Source organism: Haliotis asinina, chromosome 14 (assembly GCF_037392515.1).
Source record: "Haliotis asinina isolate JCU_RB_2024 chromosome 14, JCU_Hal_asi_v2, whole genome shotgun sequence".
Lineage (NCBI taxonomy): Eukaryota > Metazoa > Mollusca > Gastropoda > Lepetellida > Haliotidae > Haliotis > Haliotis asinina.
The window spans coordinates 21,828,985-21,850,779 of NC_090293.1; the positions used below are offsets into that span (position 1 = coordinate 21,828,985).

Genomic DNA, 21,795 nt, shown 5'->3' on the forward strand with positions numbered 1-21,795 from the left:
AACCAAGAAAAATAAAAATGAAAAAAATCTGCAAATAGCAAAAGGCACCACTTTAGACTCTGATCCATATTTACTCCAATTTATGCCGAAAAGTAACAACTTGTTTCAGAGCTATGTACATGTACAATTTCATATACTCATCATTGTTAAAGTTCTCAATATAAGTCAATAAAATTTGCACCTTGAAAAGCATACTTTTCTGAACTAATACTTTACTGATAATTTGGAAATCCTGCTATTTTTGCTGTCAAAGAGGAAGAGGTACTGTCATATTGCAAATGGAGTTTCTTCAACTGAGACTTCATTGAAGTATATAAGTGACTTAAAAACTAAAACCTTTCTCATCAATGATGTATGAACAAGAGTTTAAATATGCGATTTGCCTTTGTGCCGGAATTTGAATGATCCTTCCCCATTTAAAAATTGCTTCTTAGATGTCTCCCCATATTTTGGTATTTGTTTATAACTGAAATATAACAAACACTGTTTTGCTACTTGTTTGCTAATATGGAAAAGAAGAGATTACAGCAAGGATTGAAGCTGGGTGCTTGAAACCTAACACAACATGGAAATATTACAAGTGATATTCAAGGCAGTAGAAATGTGAATTGAGGAGTGTTAACGTTTTTGTTTTTTGTTTTTTAATTTTTTTAAGCATAACTGGAATTTAGAGATAATTATTTCGATAGCTCGTTAATTATTTAGTTCCTACATTCAATATGTCTCATTAGTAAACTGTTTTGTCGTCAAACGTTTAGGAGTAGTACAGAAACACCAATGCACCGTCAAGGTGGCAGCAATGATCCAGTATAATGAATATTGTAGAAAGCATTGAAAACTACAGAGCACTTCCTTTCAAAACAGTTGTTGAAAGGGCTGGGTGGTCAGTCAGTCTTGATTGGGAAAGAAAGTCCCCACACAATCCTTTTGATTATCTAAAAATGTATGAAAATTTGTTATGAACAAGCACCGAGGTCTGGAACAGGTGTGTTACTATTTTAGGGAGGGAATCCCTTCGCGTCACGTGATTCAAAATGGCGGCGCTCATATGCGATCGATCGACTGAGATGTTTGATGGCTTGCAAATATTTATTTTTTAATATTTTGATAACGAAACTAGGGCGCACATGTAGGTATAAGTACAAAGAAGCCATTGATATAAGTTTTTCGTGCGCAATAGTCGTAACGAGTGCGCGAAAGTGCGACAAAAGATTTCCACCATTGCGGCCTATGGAGGTGCGGCATAGCGTTCATGTAGTGAACGCTATGTATCTTAGCTAGTCATTACGCCGACACTGCATACAACAGGTAGACCATGACGTTCACGACCTTAATGCACCTCATTACGTACAACCCATTCACCCGACCTGGTTACCCTTCACAAGACGCACGGTAACGCTTTTTAGCCACGTCACGACGACACACTTCCACATACTGTCGCTATCTTGTAGCCGAGACAGAACTGTGCGGATAAACCCTGTATCACAGTGTGAACATGGATGAGGCTAAAAGTGAAGAGGTGACATTCACTGTAAGTAAACTGTTGACAAAGCGTGTTTCTCATTACAGTGTTACTGAAAAAGTAACGTTCAGCTGCTCGATATCACAGATACGTTGATATAATACATCGCCTTCCATTTCCTCTCACTGATGCTCATTCATGGCAACAAAATGAAAAAGGTCTCTTCTAAGCAGTAATTATTGTTGCGGTTTGATGTACCAGTTGGAATAAAGTTCTGGAATCGTCTTATCATATATGTCCCGACTGATATGAACTGAAAATATTTGGAAATGAGGCCAACATTGAACAAAGTAAACATTGATGACATCTGTAATGACCGCTTATTGAAAGTGTAAGCACATGTTTGTATTTTGACAGGTTCTGTTTTACGTACTATATAAGGACACTATTAAACATTCCTTGTTATATTTTACATTTACATGAAAGATACAAACGAGCACCTGTTTCCTAGGTATCTGGGAAGGCGTTGGACGTGGATTTCAGCGGGCAGCACCTGGTTGAAGTAACAGATCGAGGTGGCCACACCATAGTCTATCACATATTCCAAGGGGTACGTTACGCACCAGTGTTTAAAGTCGAAATACTCCAACACGTCAAAGGTTTCAACATGAGGCCAGATGACATATACTTCCCCGGATATCCTCGAACAGGTAAATTCTAAACGTCAGCTCCAACTCGCGATCAACTTAATTGGACCCCATTATCTAAACACTGAATTCCTGTGGAGTTAGTAGAGAAAAAGCTATGAACTTTATATGAATGAAACCCTGTAAACCAGAATGCGATAGCCCTTCTTGCTAAACTAGCTTTTTGCTATCCCTAATCACAAACGCGCCAGGTTGACAATAAATCTCGTCATATCCACTTCTTCTGTACGATTTTGCAAAGGCCCTCACCATTCTTGAAAGGTTGAAAGCGTGGATCATGTCTTCCATGGGGAAATAGTGAACTTCAGCCGACTTCATGTTTGTCACTTATGTATCAAATGTCCCTCACGTTCTGCCATATAAACAAATAAATGTGTAATATTTATGAATGTTTCGGCATAGATTACAATTACCATTTTTAACCATGGGGTACGGTATGCAGACAGCAGGTTACATATTGGCTACAAGTACATGTGGGCTAACAAAGACAGTGGAAGATAAAACAGATGATTATCAATGAAGCATGAGACAACTAGAAGCAAGAAAATGACACGAAGAATAGGATTACCAGTGAGGGTGGGAGTAACACATTATTTGTAAACAACACGTGAAAGCGAGATTTGTAAACAACACGATTACACTCCAAGAAACGTAACAGACGCACTGTAGATAAAAGCCACGACCCCAGTTTATTTTAATGTTAAATTTACTTGATATATTCACTACAAGAAACTTAACAGACGCATTGTAGATAAAAGCCACAACCCCAGTTTATTTTAGTGTTATATTTACGTAATGAAAGGTTGACACATTCGGTAAGATAATTTTCATCATAATGATTTGGGGTATACGGGGTTTTATGTCTCTATCGTTAGTAATTCATTGAAAAATAAGAAATAATTAAACACGTGACGCTTAAAATTCCGTATAGCAGTCAACACAGTGCTACGAAGTATTATGTGGAAATGACACACTTCGGCCTAACCGGGCGTGCATTGACATGTGTAATAGGATATCCAGAAAAACATGCACACTCGTAAACTTAAACAAAAGCGTAGAAAAAGTAGGAATACATGCTGTAGAAAAATAGACAAAAAGTAGGTCGCTCAGCCAGGTATGATGACGCCACGTCGACTGAACTGGTATGAAATACCTGTGCTGCCTACCCGCACAAGTGATCATCTCACAGATTTGTTTATGCTTTCACGTGTGTGTTGAATCTGTCTCTTCCATTGGCTCTGTCTCATCCATTGCGTGTCTTTCGTTCATAAAGTAATTGTGGAAATATGTACAAAGAGTAAGCTACTCATAGAAAAGCCTGGATCAGTCATCGTGATAAATGTCTCAACGTGTAAAGATGTCATGAACACGCGGAGATCGACAGGACTGGGTATTATTTGTAAATTGTTATCACATGCCGTTTATTTTCACAGTTTAATATCCCTAAAAATGATCCTATGCTAGCCGATATCTCTATCTCTACGTTTCTACGAGACTGTAGTTAGTGTCAGAGATATTTCACATATTAACTACATAAAAAGTAGATATTCATTCCTATTACTAACGTACGCATCTCAAACAATATATTATATTCCACTTCATATTTACCTTAACATTTCTGGAATGACTTTACCAGGACTTTGATTGCAAAACTTTGAAAGAAAAGTTCTAAGTGTATTGTGCCTTTTATTGAATTACCAAGTCATATCTTTTAATCATGTGCACAGTGTTTGAAGATAAACTGTTTCAGTCTGTGTCCTACCTGACATACACAGCAAGGTTTACAGACCTGACTTACAACTTGACGGGGACATTGACTGCAAACCCTTAAATGACACTTCAATGAAAAGCTGTAGGTAAACATGCCTCTCATTGAACTACCAAGTAAAATCATTTGTACCTATTGCACAGTGTTTGACGTTTAAATTGTTTTAGTCAGTGTGCGGCCAATAAACACTGCAATGTTTCAGTCCTCCACAGTATATTTCAGCTGGTGTTTAACATGTTAGTCTTTATTCTTCTTTGCTAAAGGGACAAACTGGACATTTGAAATGGTACGCATGCTTCTGAACGGAAAAGCTGAAACCATCCCGAAAGCCAAGGATCTCATGGAGTTAACTCCTCATGATGAACTTGCAAAGCTGCCGTCACCACGCATCGTCAATACTCACATGAAGATGTCCGACTGTCCAAATGATGTAACAGCTCTGAAGTGCAAAGTCATCTACACTATACGTGACCCAAAGGACGTTGCCGTCTCTTTGTACAAACTCTATCATAACCGAACGTTTCCATCTGGTACATATAATGGACGCTTTGAGGATTTCCTTCACCTCTTCATGGAAGGAACAGGTTTGCCTCTTCCTTAACCCTTCAGATGTGTGCGTGTTAAAAGACTCAGTAAACGAGATAATGTTCCATGAACTATTCGCACAGTGCGACGGACTTCTTGGAAATGAAAAAAAATGTTAACGATAAAGGGGATGTAATTTCATATCCACAATTTAAGTGCAAGATAGAAATGCCCCAGAACAGTATACCAATAACTCCTACTATTCGGAATCATGCATAATTTCTACAGACACACCGTCGCTCTCCAGAAGGTACAAGGGATTATTTCAGAATTATCTTCAAAGTTTTTGTTGAATGGAACAGGTTTCTTTACCCTTCAGTTTCCGTTAAAAATCCAGGAAAACAAGATGCTTTTGTATGAATACTTAACACAGTGAAAACATGTTCTTTCTTATATGTTACAGTTATATGAGGACATAATTTCATTTCAACAACTCACGTGTATGGTACAAATGCCCAGAAATAGCATGTTGATAATACTTGCTATTCCAGTGCATGTGTCAATTCTTGCGGTAATTAGATTTCACCCTGTTGTGACAAGGATTAGAATTACTTCATAGTTCGACTGCACTTTATTGTTTGATATAGCACTTATGAATGCTAGGACGGTTGTGTTGTTACATGTCTTTTGGAATCTTTTAGCATTACCTCCAACGTGGGTTGGAAACATCCTTCACCCTTTAAACCAAAGATAGTTTAATGGCTGCTCGTTAGTATAGAGTAATGTAAGTTGGTTTATGTGAAACAGCATCCATGATCATCTCATAGCTTGCATTGGTACCACATAATTAGTGAAGATTTCAAAAAGTTACTTAAGCTACGAGACATGGAGATGCATTTACAACAATATTCCTCTTATTTTGGATAATATACATAACGTTTGGCTTCAGAAATATGGAAAAAATATGAATTAAATAAATAAAATTAAATTAAAGTGCAGTCATTTCTCACCTCTTCATATTTGTTTATCAGTAAGACTCTGACAATCAGGTAAATAGTAAAGAAGAAAACAAATAAATACGAAACCAAAAAAAACCTTTAGCAAGAGGCGACTGATGGATTTGAGTGATGAGGCTAAATTGTGTTGATCGATGATCATGATATCTTTAATATATTATTAACAGACCACTGTATGTGAAAACTTCCATAATGTCGTTTTAGACAATTGACATGGAAATAGATAATGCGCACTGAGGTCTGTGGAGGTTAGACTATTTGCTAGTAACGTTGAAACCTGCTAAGCTCATTTCTGGTTTCTACCTCGATATTGTGAAAATGGCCGGAAACTGTACTTATCGAAGCCTACCATAATGATAGAAAGTCAGTGGGGTAGCCTAGTTCGCTCGTCACGCCGAAGAGCCGGGTTCGATTCCCCACATGGTAGAAATTTAAGAATTGCGATGCTAATATATTAAACTCAGATTTAGTGACGAGAAGATTAGAGATAGTTCTTCCTGGTTGATTGCACGGTGTTTTAGTTAAGTTCTCCGTGTTTGTAATTTTGTTGTTCCTGCTATTGCTAACGAGAAAGTGATCTACTTGTTTAAATTCAAACATCGTATCAGCATCAATGCAGCCATAAGACGACAATAAGTCTATAGCTATACAATTTAAAGATTTATGTTTAAAGACTAGCTTATGCCACACGTTTGTACATTATTAAATATGTCACACTGAAACACAAACAACGACTTTTCAACACCCAAAACCAGGCAACAACAGGGGGAAATCATGGTGATTTGCTTGTGTTTCAGTCGACAATAATGGCATATTTGAACACTGGCGAGACGCCGAGAAATACTTCACTGACCATCCTGAAATCCCGGTGTACTTTCAAAGTTATGAGGAAACCATCAAGGTAGACAGACTAATTCCACAGGTTGTATGATGCCATGGCTTTCATTACCGAAATGTAACGGTTGGATGAACATTAAGAATGCTACGTGCAATGTGATCCACAATAAACGCTTACCATCCGAAACTGTGTCCTGCGGGAGATATCGCTTTTGTGAGATCAAATGATATCTCCTGAGAGATATTGTTTGGACAGATTTTGCTCTGACAATGCTATGACGTCATGAACTTCATGGCGTCACAATGCTATGACATCGCTGCAATGCAAATCTAACGGCACTGCTGTGTTCAGAGATGAACATTTTTCATTTAGGAGATATACATCATGTGTTGGCCAATTTCCGTGTGTTACTGAAGCACGGGAATGCGTTTGGAACCGACGGCGTCAGCCGGAGGTTTCAAATGAAATATTCCCGTGCTTCAAATACTCAATAACACCCGGAAATTGGCCAACACATGATGTTTATCGACATTGTAAACAAAAAAGTAAACCAAGGGGGTTTTACTGTCTGCACTCGTTTACATCGAGTATGAGTACAGCAGTGAAGTGTCATCAGCTGGCCGTTTCAGCTGGTTCCCATGGTAGCATCTGGAGTTGCTCATTTGTGACGTCATTCTAACTTTACGTCACAATATGATTTGAATGACGTCACCACTGTTGATGACACAACAAAACAATTGTTTACGTGTCAATACGCAGTGAATAGTCTTGCAGTTTCCGGGAATCTAATACCATTTGATCATGTTTTTCGACCAATCAGATTACAGAACACGGTGACTTTTGGTTTACAATGTGTAATAACATCGCGTGATGCCGTATGTATGACGTCCAACCTATGACGTCACAATGCTAATCCTCTTTTCATTAGTATTAGACCTTGCTGACTCCCGGAAAGCTGAGCGTCACCACACTCGTGGAATTCTTAGGAAAGAAAAACTTTGCTCGGTATTATTTTGCTAATGTTGGGAGAGTAACAAATGAAATACTTTATTTCGATCGTTACATACCAAACCATTCACTCGTTTCATAAATATGGTATTACATGGGACGTAAATTAGTATTCTCTATTGGAACAATTTTATTGCCTTAGAATATTACATTAACATTCCAGACATGTACATATTCATACATGACAACAAAATCGTGCCCATATTAAAAAGATGTTGTAAAATTCATGAAATTCATGGTAACACAACTTTTGTGCATTTTAGCACCTTGGTCATTCTCTTCCCACAGAGGTCACTCCTGTCATATCTTCCTACGTAACCTCTGTTCTAATACGGCCCTTTCATGGTGCGAGTGTTCAAGTTGTGGAGTTGTGCAATCAGAGACGTGATAATTCGCACGATCTCCGTAATTTCCGAATGCATCGAGAAAACTTGCCACTACCAGTTTTTGTTTACAAACACATTCTGGCGATTGATCCCTGCACTCTCTATTGCCAGTTTCTGATTTTCAGTTAAACATCAAATACCGCCACTTTCCTTCGCACGTTGATGAACCAACTGCATGGGGGGCACCATAATGGAGCTAGGTCTATTTAACGCGTGTTCTGATGGGATAGTAACATGGGAGACAACTCCTGTTGCGATTTTTTTGCCGCAAGGGGATTTCTCGAGGACCGGGAAATATGGCCGTGTTAGAACAGAGGTTACGTAGGAAGATATGACAGAAGTAACCTCTGTGGGAAGAGAATGCACCTTGGTGTGATATTTACTTTCTTTATTTAGGATCCTGTACGTTCTGTACAAGCACTCTCAGACTTTCTAGGACTTCAGAGAAATGACGATCTGTGCCGAGCCATTGCAGAAAAGTGCAGCTTCTCCAGAATGAAAAAAGATAAGGAACCCTTTTCAATAACAGTGGGCGGGGAACACTTCCTGTACAGGAAAGGTAACTTCATGAAAACTGGTCTTTTAAAGTAAAGCAACCGTTAAACGAACATCACAACAAATCACGAAAAAGATCATTTGCAAAATTTAATGATTGACAAGGATTTGAAAACAGTGTTTGATAAAAGAGTAAATGTGTGCTGTAATGTGTTTTCTGATAACAACCGTGTACTTTCGAGACTTTCTATCTATGACTATCTCATGTTTGCATCATACTCCAGGAATCGTTGGTGACTGGAAGAACTGGTTCAAAGACCAGATGCTGGACGATTACTACAGAGTGTACGACGAAAAGATGGCGAGCTCCAGATTCTATGATACTTATGCAAGGAGTGTAGACCACAATATCTGATCTTTCGGTTTATTTTCGGTCAGTGCACTATCAGGGCCCAATTTCTCGAAACAAACTTAAGTTTTTACTCAAATCTGACACTGAGTTTCACAATTTGAAACAGCTGAATTTTTTAACTCAAGTGCATTTTTGACAGAAAAAACGCTAACAAATTAAGTAATCTATTCATGAAACTCAAATTGTTTCCAATAGTTTGAGTTTAGTGCCGATTTCAGTTTATTCAGAGAAATGCCTTTTCTCAAATTTGAGTACAATCTTTGACTTAAGTCAAAACTCAGACTTAAGTTTGTTTCGAGAAATCGGGGCCAGGTTTTCAGATATATCGTTATATTCGGATTATATGCCAAAATGCTTCTATAGGCTTTTCCATGACCATTTGCCAAGACATTATTTTATTGGAATGGATAACAGTCTCTCCCCAAAAATATCATAAACGAATGTATTGTTATTGGTATGAAAAGCTCTCTCCCAAACAGTTCAGGTTGGCTTGGGCTCGTTGTCTTTAGATGAATATTTCGCGTTGGTGTTGTAACATTGATGGTATGGGTGTATCTCTACAGTATACAGATCTGAAACAATTGGCAATGATTATTACGTCGTTGTTATTAGATTTCTTTAATTAGGTAAAGCAGTATAGACTTTCTGGGTTTTTCCCCTAAATACACTTTGCAACACCAAGGCCTAATGATTCACAAGCCATCTCAAACATTTTGCAGGACCAAATAAACAGGACTTATCCCTGATTAGGTTCCGAGTAAGATGTGGTTTTGGATTTTTTTGTAAAGCAACTTGCCATACCTTAATTTCTTTCTCACCTTCAATTTCTGTGAGCCGAACTTCCACTTCATTCCTTCAGAGTATTTTCATCATTCAAGCCTGAAACACCCTTCCTCAACGTGAACTGTTAACACCTATCAGGTTACCTAATCGGCCCTCTGGGGAATATGTTTTCAATAAAGAGGCATACGACTTTCTGAATGACAACTAGACCCTAGATGGACGTTGTTTCAGTGCAGATTGTACCGCCCTTGTCAAACTAGTGTGATTACAACCTGTGATGGGAAGTATGTATGTATAGTTTGTTGTGTGTGAGTGAGTTAAAATTTAAAGCCACTTTAGCAATATTTCAGCCATATCATGACTAAAACAATGTACAGATTAACAATAATGAGAGATTATACAATCCTGTCAACGAAGGACAGTAAAATAACTAGAATATCACAGAAAAACATGTAAAACTAGTAATGAAATCTGAAGTGAAACATTTTTTACAAGAGCAACACAATATAAAATAGGCTATAGACTGCCAACAACTGAAGGTAGAAGGTCCATGGAGACTTACAGTACCTTTGCTATCTGAATGGACCCTAGATGGATTAACTCTATCCTTTCAGCCGTTGGCGATTGTTAGAAATTAAAATAACAAGAATACTACGTTTAAAAATCCTGGTATGTTTACATTGACTTTGAACGTTTTGGGACTCAAGTACCCGCTCAGGAGGGCAATAATTTTACAATACTTCAACCCCTTTGAGGGTACAGCCATTAACAATTCAAGTTCCTGAACTAAACTACCAATCATTAAAATACATCTATCTATCTACAGAACATATTACTCAGAATTCTACAATTTAACAATTTAATTCAATAATACAATGAGAACTAACTGTGTTAAAAAGATCCTTAACTGTTTCAACAGTAAAATATTTATCCCTTGTGACGGAGAATTCAACACAGTCAAGCAGTATATGCCTGACCGTGACTCTCTCATCACAAGGGATACAAAACGGAGGATTTTCACCTTTTAACAAATATTTGTGAGTATATCTAGTATGGCCAATACGTCATCGTCGCATCTATTTACACAACACAATATTCAAACTTCCACCAAAAAATCAACTTCTTTTAAAAAAACAATAATTAAATGTGAATTAACGCTGGTAAAAAGATCCTTCATTGCTTTAACTGTGAAATACTTATCCCTTGTGATGGAGAATTCGACACAGTCAAGCAGAATATGGTTGACCGTGACTCTCTCATCACAAGGGATACAAAACGGAGGATCCTCACCTTTTAACAGGTGCACATGAGTATATCTAGTATGGCCAATACGCCATCGTCGTAAAACAACCTCTTCAAATCTGGACTGACACCCCAGGTAGGTGTGACCAATATAGGGTTTTATTTCATGTAAACTATTGATAAATACCTGGGTGTCCCACTTCTGCATCAGATCGTCAGTTGCATTGCTTTGCTTGCTTTGTAATCAGAGTTTGGGATAAGAAGTGGCGCCAAAGGCTTGTTGCGGGCTGTCTTAGCAGCAGAAATGAAAGGTTCAATTCTGAGCCCAAGAGGCGGAACAATAGACGGTTTCTTATTGTAGAAATCCTCAAAGAGGGGATGAAAGACGCACTTATATGTAGGGGTCGATTGACTAGAATATAATTTAGTGATATACTGCAAAGATAATTTTATACGGCGCTGGGTAAGAGAAGGCTAATCAGCGTCTACGTAAATGCAGTTAATAGGATAGGTTTTTAAAGATCCAAGACAAAGTCATGGACTGAATCTATAGTAATAGTTTTAGGTTACTTTTGCAGGCTCCACCATATAACCATATACAAAAGTGAAGCCATAATCTAGTTTACAACGATGAGTGATACGTATAAGTGAAACAGAGTAGTTTGCTTTAATAAATCAAGTGTCTTCAGGCATTTTGCTTTAAAGGATTTAATATGCGACAAAAGGTCAAATGTGAATCGTAAATAAGTCCCAAGAACTTAGCCTGATTGACAACTTTGATAGGGGTGCCACTTTCTTTGCATATTTGTCCCACGACAATAAATGTTAAGATCATTCACAAGTATGATCTTGAACTGTTAATCTTGATGTTAAATAAAGTCACAGTCAAATACTGCCTGGGACACCTTGATCTTAAGTGTAATTGCCAAACAGGGTAGATCTCACGCGGACTTGAAATTGTCTGCCATTCAAAAAATTGGCTATAACTTTAGGCAAACGGCCTCCGAGACTCAGCATATCTTTTAAAATGCCATGTTTCCGCGTGGTGTCGATTGCTTTTTCAAGATAAAAAAAGATAGACCGCGTCTTGTTTATTAAGTAAAGCATTTTTAACAAATGATTCCAAACGCACTAGGTGATCGACAAGACTTCGGTGTTTACGGAAACCACATTGTATATCTGTTATAAGGTTATTTGTTTCCAAGTACGAAACAAGTCTATTATTTATCATGCGTTCCATGGTTTTGCAAACACAGCTAGTAACAAACATGGTCGATTATTGGAACGATCTCTAAGATCACGTCAGGATTTGAATAGGGACAATTACATCATCAAGGTCGTGAAGTAGGAAATATTCCAAATGTCCAAATGTCGTCATATGTAAGACAAAATATGTGAGAGAGTCTCCAGACATTGCTCTGGTAAACGCCTCAGGAGTGGATAATGTATATTAACAGCTCCGGTAGCAGTATCGTGAGCCTGGACAAGAGCAGTGTAGAGCTTATCAATAGAAAATATCTCATTGTAATCCCATGCAGTCGTTCCCCTTGATTTTTTGGTTCATATTCCAGACCTTAGATATTAGTGTACCCGAATTAATGCTTGATACATAATTTTGTCAAGATTGGTACTTTGTTTAAAAGTATGCCGTGCTTTAGCATTTCAAATTTGACTTTATTCAAATTAAGCACGATGGGGTGTCGACGGAAATAGTGATCTGCCTTTTTCTAGCTTGTTTGCATTCATCATTGAACCATGGTTTTCAAATGTATATGGAATTGCACAGGACCTCGGTATACACTCGTCAGCAAAGAAAGTAACTTCATCAAAGAAACGTTTTATGGCATCAGGAATATTATTAAAACTTTCTGGTTTAAGTTTGTCAACACACTGCGTTTCGTATAAAGGCCAGTTTGCCCTTTGAAAATTCCATCTCGTTGATGGAGAAACATCATATGGGGTTGCAGGTTTTAGCAGTCTTGGGAAATGGTCACTACCTTGAGGTTATCAGAGACTGGCCATTCAAATTCATTTAGTAAGTGTGAGTCTGTAAGTGACATGCCTTTTTGAAATTTCATTTCAATCTTTTTCAACGACTTTCACGGATGTTACAGACACTGTAGATACTGATCTTGATTTTGGAACCGGAACTGTGTTATCTGGATTAGAAACTTGTTTGGTGTTATAGCAATTTTCTATCCGATCCGTTTGTACAGTGTACAGATGTCGTGCTGAGAGTTCTTGCGGTTTTAGTGACTCACGCATACAAGAATCCCGCAGGAAGTTTGTTTGGTTTTATGGCTACTTAATAATTTAGTTAACTGGGTGAGTGAGTGAGTTAATATGCTAAGTCACATCGGCGGATTGACACTGAAATATTTATTTCTTGTTACGGTAAAATCAGTACAGTCAAGCTAGACATGCTTGGACGTGATTTTCTCCTCAGGGGGGATGCACAACGGAGAATCTGCACCTTTATGCAAATATTACGTGTATGTCTTGCGTGACCACTATGATGACCTCTCTGAATTTGGACTGACAACCAAAGGATGTGTGACTGATGGTTGCTTCGACTGCATGTTTATTTTTGTCCCATGTATTTTTCATTCGATCACGGAGTAACCCTTTAGCCTGCTGAATTAATTTCAGTATAGGGCGTTGATAAGAGGGTGGGTGATTTCAAATAGTCGGTGTGTCACTAAATAAGGAACTGAAAGAATATTCGGCTCATTAATACTAGATAGAAAAATAAACATTATTATAAAAAAATATCCAGATAATTTCAAACGTACAGAGGTTAATTACGAGACAGACATAAATAAAGTAAATTTTCCTGAATATACCTGAATTACTCGATTGACTGTCGGATGCGTTTTATATTAGGAACCGAATATTTTGTCAAATTAGCACAAATCAATTTCAGTATTCTTATTACTGAGATTTCATAAGTATCTGACTTTAATTTCGTATATTTGTATCGGCAAATATCCGCGCGAAGACAAATTAAAAATTAATGCCGAAAAAAAAAATAATCGAAAACGTTCGTCGTAAACGAATCATATTTTCGCTGTCATCACAGGTCTTACTGAAATGGTACTATTACGTTTATTTAAACGTGTCATGTCATGAAAATAGCAGAATAAAATACATAATTTATAAACATTCATGAGTGCTAATTTGGTTCATTACTTTTTGCACAAACCGACAAAAAGCCGGTGTTAGATCGTGTTACACGTACGAAAAACAAACATGGCGCTCTTCGTCCAACTTCTACATAAAGTATACCTATTTTGGTCAGAAGAAAATTTACAGAACTCTTCTGTGTAAGACCTGGCGAAAGAGGGGGAATTTCTCATTCTACAAGTGTTTCATTTATCATTTTCCGTTTAGTTTGACGAGAGGCAGACGAAAATTAAGATCGTGAAATCTAACTTGTTTTCTAGTGAGTGCAAAGGTCACCGGATGTGATGTCACAGACAAGGATTTCCTGATGAAGTTCATTCGTTATTGAATATTAACAGAAATGTTTGAGATATTTTGTCTGGCAAACCCAAATGTAGCACAAATTACTGTTTTTTAATGAATAATCAGAACTCACAGCAATTTCATGGTGTATTTTTGACTATATCATTCGCACATAGCCCAGTGTGACCCTGTTTGCTCCCGTGACCCGGAAACAGTAGTCGATCAACACAACAGACGCAAGTTTTTCAATCTTTTATTTGAATTTTTGTTCATATTAAGCAAAGATATAATTGTGATGCGAGTTGAACCTAGCTTGTTCTTTTTTTCACATGGTCCGACACAAAAACGTTTACAAACATCAACAACAGGTGCGCGGATATGGGCGTGGCATTTGTGTTTCAAAATAACATTTATGCTTTTCTTTTTGTGACGATGTAGTGTAGTAGCAACTGCAAGATACATATTTTATAAACTGAAATATATTTTCAGTTATAGTTTCACATGAAATCGGGGATGATTTAATAAATATTACGTTCATATTACATGTATACAAAAAGTATATGTCTCACTTCAGAACAAGTTGAATTATATTCATAATTTTATGCAATAAATGGACGTTCTTGTTGAATAATTATGATAGATTTTTCAATGCTTTATGTTTCATAGCAGGTTACAACTTTAAATCTTTTCTTATATTTTCATATGTTAATTGATATTGATAATATGACAAGTATTTTTCTCTCCCAAATAGTGGGCAAAGACACCTAGGATCTGTCAATGCATTAGCAACGTGTAAATAACCAAATTTTAATTAATGTCTTTCAGTGATGTGGACAATTTTACACAATTCTATAATACAACTACATGTATAGCATAAAATATATGGATAGATGTTTCATATTATTTTCTGTATTTTATTTCTTTATAATATCTTGCTAAAATGTACATCAAATACAAATGGGTGATGAACTATTTTTTGTTTTCAACAGTACCTCTTTGTTTGGTAAATTATTTTGAATCACATATGACTAATGTCATTTACGTTGTTGCAGTAACAGTATATTTATCAGAAACTTTTATCATTTGATGAAAAAAGAAACGAAACAAAAACTATATACATGTAATAAGTTATATTGTCTCTGGTGAAAGTAAACAGCTGTTGAACTGTCAAGGATTGTTTCTGTTTGCTGAAGTGTCTGATAATGATATACTCCAATTATTTAGTGTTCAATAGCCTAAACCAACAAGAAATGTCAAGAACAGTCTTCGTTGGAAAACAAATTGCCAAGGACTAAGCACTTGGATCGTTTAGGATCTGGAAGCATCTGATATATGTCTTTGCCACATACATATGGCAATGAAAAATTGCTGATTGAAATCTTAATGAAATAGCTCCAAGCTGGACAACAACAACCACTCACTGCAGAGCACAGTATTAGGAAAAAGAAATCTCTTTGTCCCTGGTGCCACCTTACATGATTACCTTGATGCCACAGACTAGTATAGGTTGCCTCTCCTGCTCAACAATTAATTATCTATCACTTGTAGTTTTGATATTCCATATTCACAACATCACTACAACATAATTATGATAATTTCTATGAGTTTCTCTTTGTCATTGCTCCAAGCTCTTTTTTTAGTCAGTGAATGCGACGTTTCGACATAGATACTAATGCTTTTGCTTGACAACGACATTAATATATATGTCGAAACGTCTCACTCACTGAATAAAAGAAGTTGTATATCCATAAATCATAGGCCTCATTCTTCATCTACTCAACTTCTAGAATGCCTATCAAAGATATTGCTCCAAGAGTTTGGATCAGCAATCTGGTTCCCAGATGAAGTCTGTTTCAACAGTAAAATATGAACATGAGTGTGCAAGTAGGTAAAAGTATGGCCATGAATATGAGGTACATTTTGCTGTTCAGGTTGCTCTAGTGCAATATCTAAAAGTTCTGTGGAGCCACGGACTGATTCACATGACATGATTTTTTAAACAAATATGCACACACGTCAAACGATTTGATCTGAAAAATTACCTGCAGTACAGAAGGTAGAATTTAACTAAGAAAGCTCTGTTTTATGAAGTAACAGAATAATTTCAATTTTGCTCCAAATTCGTGAACAAAAGATATGATGTTTAGCTGTTTTAATGTCTAAAATAAATACTGATTCCCAAAGAAGATGACTTTTGTTTTCTATGCAGTCATTAATTTTTATGAAATCCTTTACGTTACATTCTCGCACTAACTCTGTTTTCGTTCGTTTCTGCGAAAGGAAAAAATATTTCATTCATGACATCTTCAATCATAAAAATTGTACTTCTTGTGACGATATACACAGAACATTGTAATGTTATTGTTATGACACACTGACAGTTTATAAGTCTCCCAGTGTCAGAACATTCTTTGAATATAATCGACCGCGAAAGTCATCGACTTCGGATTTGCTAAACTAAAGATCAACGCATCGGCGGGGAAAATACTACAACACAAGCAACAAATGGCAACTGTTATTGAACTGAACTAACAGTAAACAATTGAAGATGACTGAAAGGTAATTCTGGTGAATAGCATGGATCTTACGGGAATTTGAATCAGTTTAGAAAATGTATCATTGTCGTTTTCCAACTCGTTTATATTTTACCTCTTCGAGTGCCATGCCGTGTACGTGCTTCCGGTTTCATCAAGGGTGGGTACAATTACAAATATTGTGATATTGTTTCATGATCTGCATTATATAGGTATTGAGTCGTTTTCTTTCAATGTATATGAGTTCAGATTCTGCTTATGAACGCGTATTTTGAAACATCCTTCGTGTCCTCCTGTCAGAAAAAAAAACGCGAGTTTGGCCACGCCCTTTCGGGTCACCTACGGCTGTCAACATTGTGAATGTTGGAAAGTTTATCAAACAAAATCAAAGTAAACTCGCTACATATGGTAATTTCTGTGCAGAGACAATAACAGTTACCTATTCACACCGTGTAATTAATTCCAGATAAAATAGTTGGATATATCAAAAGGATGACACACTTTCTTCGACAACACGATGCATGTAGAGTTGTTTGTTTACCGCCGTTGCCATGATCGTTCCTGTTCGTCCAGAAAGAGTCTGCTTCGTCTGTAGTCAGTGCTGGGGGTAAACGGGCTGAGATACTGGATAAAACCCCTTCTTCTCCCATCCATGATGTACCATTGAGATTAGTTTTGTTTATAATTATTTAAGCAGAAAGTTATCAATTTTTAGCAAATGGGAAACATATGAACTTTCTCTTCGTCAATGAACAAACGTATTGATTAAACTATCAAAAAATGTTTTATTATGAAGAAAATATTAAACTGGGTACCACTCGACGAGGTGTGCTTGAAGTCAACCTTGGCCGTTATTTTTGACTCCGTGCCGAGAAATTTGGCGATCACATTTTTAATTGGGTTCGACAGTAGCATTGAGAGGATTAAAGATCAAATGACAGATTTGTAATCGGAGTATAAGATTCCAAATGGTGTCAGATGTGTTGAGTGCTGCCTTAGCAGCAAACTTGGCCATCGTGTTATCGGTGTAACGTTATGTTTTTGTCCGTTTCTTTTTTTCAGACAATTTGGCAAACATTTCTCCACATGTTTCAGCATGAATTGGTTTGTGTCAAATATTTTCTTAAAATTTATATAAACCCGTAGTTGGTGGACTGAATTCATAACCTCAAGGGTCAACGACAAAGGATCAAGAAGAGCTGAGGTGTCTGGGCCGCCAAACCTTAGGCCAGAGGCCGAGGATGACTCTAATGATCCCAAGGGGATACCTGCCGGAGCAGGGTTCCCCACCACAACGCGAGGTAGCGAGCTAACTGGCGGCGACGAGGCTCGCATACCCTCAGATGTGCTGCTGTTGGCCACAGGTGCAACACCATATGGACTGGGGCTGGCAAGTTGGGCTGCACCAGAGTTAAGGTCCTGGCCAGACACGGCTGCGCCAGCAGAAAGGCCATCACCAAAGCCGAAGCTCAGGGTAGGCGGTCCCCCAGGCAATACCCCATCCGGAGCCTAAGCTAGAGGAAGGGGTGCCCAACAGATGAGCCCAAACCGCCACTAACCCCCAGACGGATGCATATCTCCTCATGGAAATCGGACAACGCGTCCGACATGATAGGGTCGAAGGGGGACATGCTGCTGCAATATAGAGGAAATATCGTTAAGACTTAAAGAGCAGTAGTGGGTAGAGGTGCCTAAGTAGAAGGGATGGGAGAAGAAGGGGTTTTATCCAGTATCTCAGACCGTTTAACCCAAGCACTGACTACAGACGAAGCAGACTTTTTACCGTTGCTTTTTTGGAGGGTGGGTCCATTGCCCATATAAATTCCACCTAGTGCTCGTGCGGAAGAAAACGACCATACAGGTTGACTCTTCCTCGCTCATAATGTATCGAGGGCGAAGTAAGCTTCTGGACCACAAACGTCTATCTTCTAGAACGACTGCATGAAAAGTAAGGAACGAGGTTGACGGCTAGTGTTATCTGCTCTTGGTTGTAGGGGACCCTGCAAGGTTTTTGTTTTCTATATATTTCATTGCGTATGGTCACGTCTGTCGTGAGATTTTAAGGACATGAAAATTCTTATATGTATCTCGTGGAGGTCTTCTGAGAAAGAATCAAATTGTTCTTCCGTCTTTTATTTTTTTAAGTCCACATATCTTGGTGTAATACCGTCTGCAGACGTTACTCTGAGGCATTTGATACTTGAGATTCTCTAATACTAACAGGAAATATAATAAGAAACACCAAAATTATTTCATTTCTTTTATTTGTGAAATGTCAACTCGGTGTCAAAACTTTGACATAACATGTCATTTATGAAAATATTGCCCTGGGAATAACGTGAAACTACAAATCCTACCAATCATGACATACATAAGCATAATACAACGAAAGTTGTTTGTTTACAAAGCCCATCTTTTGTTATCAAGTGCATTGTACTTCCATTCTGTGATAAATGTCCTGGACCCTCTGACCATCAAAGCTTTGTTTTAAAGTGAGTGAGTATGGTTTTACACTGCTTTTAGCAATATTCCAGCCACATGACAGCAAGCACACAACAATTAGGCTTCACATACTGTAGCCACGCTGGGATGCATTAACCACTAGGCTCCACTTAGTTCTAGAAGTGACTTACTAATCTATAACCCTCCCCTACCCAAACAGAGCAAAAATATTCACATTATGTTCAAAACATGGTAACCAGAGCACCCAGGGTACATTTACTACACAGAAAATGTTAAGGATCACTTGATGCATTTATCTGCCTTTCAGTCACACTGGTCAAGTTTCACTGTCTGACAAGGAGCAATATAGCACTTACTTCATGTTTACAGCACTTGGATACATACTCTTCAAGAGTCAGCTATACATCTTCATCCATGCATGTCAAATCTATACATACACATTATGTTCTTGTAATATACAATATATGTTATGCTGAAACAAAGTGATGAGTCTGCATCTTTAAACAAGAGGGCAAAAACACCATCACAATTCCTCATGGAATCTTGTAACAGATGCCTCTCATGGAATGACGGGAACTATATATCCTTCAGCCCTTTTTTCATTACTTGGTTTACAGATCCACTGAAGATCGTTATTACTGTTTTTGACATTATATGCCATCAACCTGATAAAAAACAAAATTAAACAAAAGGAAGAAAAATAGAAAATTGAAAATTATACTTTTTAAATATTTTCTGAAACATATTTTAAAAAGAAAATCCCACAAATCATCAGATCTCGTAACACCATGATTTACTCAAGTGTGCATATAACATCTTAACATTCCCCTTTTTTCCCTCTCCCTATCAATCTATTTTTTTTTCTTTTGAATCCATAGACCAAGTAAATAGTAAAACAGGCCTTACTTGGAACTGGGAATTCTGCTACCATCTGTACAAAACATTTAACTGTGGCATAATTTAAATGCAAAATGTCATCAAACTTATTACATCACACTAATGAAGACGAACTACACGTGTATTCTTACCATCAGTCACATATATGTTTAAGGAAAATAATCTTATAACTATCAGAACTTTTATTACCAAATAACCTTTTACTGCTTTACATAAAAAATGAACTGGCAAAACCCATAAAGCATCCCTAATGAGGCAAGAGGAGAACTGTCAACATCAAAATGTCATACAAATATCTTTTTGACATTGACAAAGTATATACAAAGTGTAGGAAAGAATGGTTGATATACTGCCAAGAATAACACTTTGTTTTTGTCATTTAATGCCACACTCAGCAATATTCAGCAATAACCATATAATATGACATATAATAATGAACACATGTTGAAGTATTTTTACTCACTCTAAGATGAACTGTCGTCTGCAAATGGTAAATATTTTTGGCACATTGTTTACATCCAATTTTGTTGTCAAGAAAATATCAACTGAAAATGAGGCTGAATTCTGTACAAATACAAACATTTGGCATATAAATATGAAAAACAAGGCATGTGTTACTAAAGAAGTTTTTTCAGTACATATACTCTTGATACCTCAAAAATAGAAACTTACCAGCAGTCAATAATGCCCTTATCTTCATATTGCCAATGAAAACAACAAGTTCCCTCACAACACTGAGACAGTATCTGACTTGTTCCCAACTTTTCTAAAATCAGATTGAACGTTACTCCAGAAAGGGTAATATGTGTACAAACATGGAATGCATCATCTGGTAACTCATACTGTCATCTCAAAAAGGTTAGTACAAGACATAATTCTTTAACCATTGCAAGTGTACTACAATTCGGGAAAATGACAAACATGGCACCAATTCAAATCAAAGAGAATAAGAAATACACAGTACGGTGTTAATTACAGGCTGGAAAGACATTGATCAGGGATAAACTGAATCACAAAGTCAATCTGCACTTTCATGACATTTTGACAATACAGTGTCCCTCTCGAAACCAAAACAGGTAAGACTTACTGTCCTCAAGAATAATGACTTAAATCTGGGTCATACATAGTAATCACTAGCCTTCGCGTGACAAATAGTGTTAGACATGGCAAGGTGATGGTGGTTGCAGGAAGGCAGGCTATGGACCTTCATGGACCCCTGAAGATCCAGGTTATAACTGGTGTAAAGTGTGTAGTAAGGCTTGCTGACTTGTCTGACACATGTAATCATATCCCGGTTGCGTAAACCGATACTCATGATGCTGATCACTGGACTGTCTGGTCCAGCCATAGAGCTGGAATATTGCCGAGTGCAGCAATCACTTATGTTCAGTATTAGTACTATGGAAGGGACACCTTATGTTCAGTTTTAATTGCAAATGCTGTAACAAACTATTCAAAGGTTATCTATGTTTTTTTAACACTTTAGCACTCAGCAAGATCAAGCAATATGGCAGCTTTCTGTAAATAGTCAAGTCTTGGGTGAGTGTTTATGGTTTTATGCTTCTTTTAGCAATATTCCACCAATAACACTACACCACAAATGGACTTCTCACTAATCAAACCTGGATCAGACAATCCCCAGATCAACTTCATGATGATCTGTTTACAAAACTGGGATACGATGAAATGTGTCAACAAAGTCGGCGAGCCTTACCATCTGATCTTGTTAGTTGCCCTTGACCAGAAAGGTTATAAAAGTTCACAACCATTATATAAGTACTTGTCAATATTGTT

The 21,795-nt window shown here is 37.3% G+C and overlaps 1 protein-coding gene across 2 annotated transcripts in view; it reads left to right on the forward strand.

Moving 5' to 3' along the window:
- The window catches only part of LOC137261620 (sulfotransferase 1B1-like), a 44,549-nt gene extending 34,637 nt beyond the window's left edge, over window positions 1-9,912 (forward strand). The window contains exons 2-7 of one of the 2 annotated variants that reach the window (XM_067799400.1): window positions 1,452-1,531; window positions 1,974-2,172; window positions 4,201-4,521; window positions 6,276-6,379; window positions 8,107-8,269; window positions 8,490-9,912. In XM_067799400.1, coding sequence (XP_067655501.1) covers window positions 1,496-1,531; window positions 1,974-2,172; window positions 4,201-4,521; window positions 6,276-6,379; window positions 8,107-8,269; window positions 8,490-8,620 — 954 coding nt within the window. In that variant the 5' untranslated portion in view covers window positions 1,452-1,495 and the 3' untranslated portion in view covers window positions 8,621-9,912. Of the gene's footprint in view, window positions 1-1,017; window positions 1,532-1,973; window positions 2,173-4,200; window positions 4,522-6,275; window positions 6,380-8,106; window positions 8,270-8,489 lie in introns of those variants that run through there. The other variant, XM_067799399.1, reaches the window with a different exon arrangement.
- The last annotated feature ends 11,883 nt before the right edge of the window (window positions 9,913-21,795 follow it).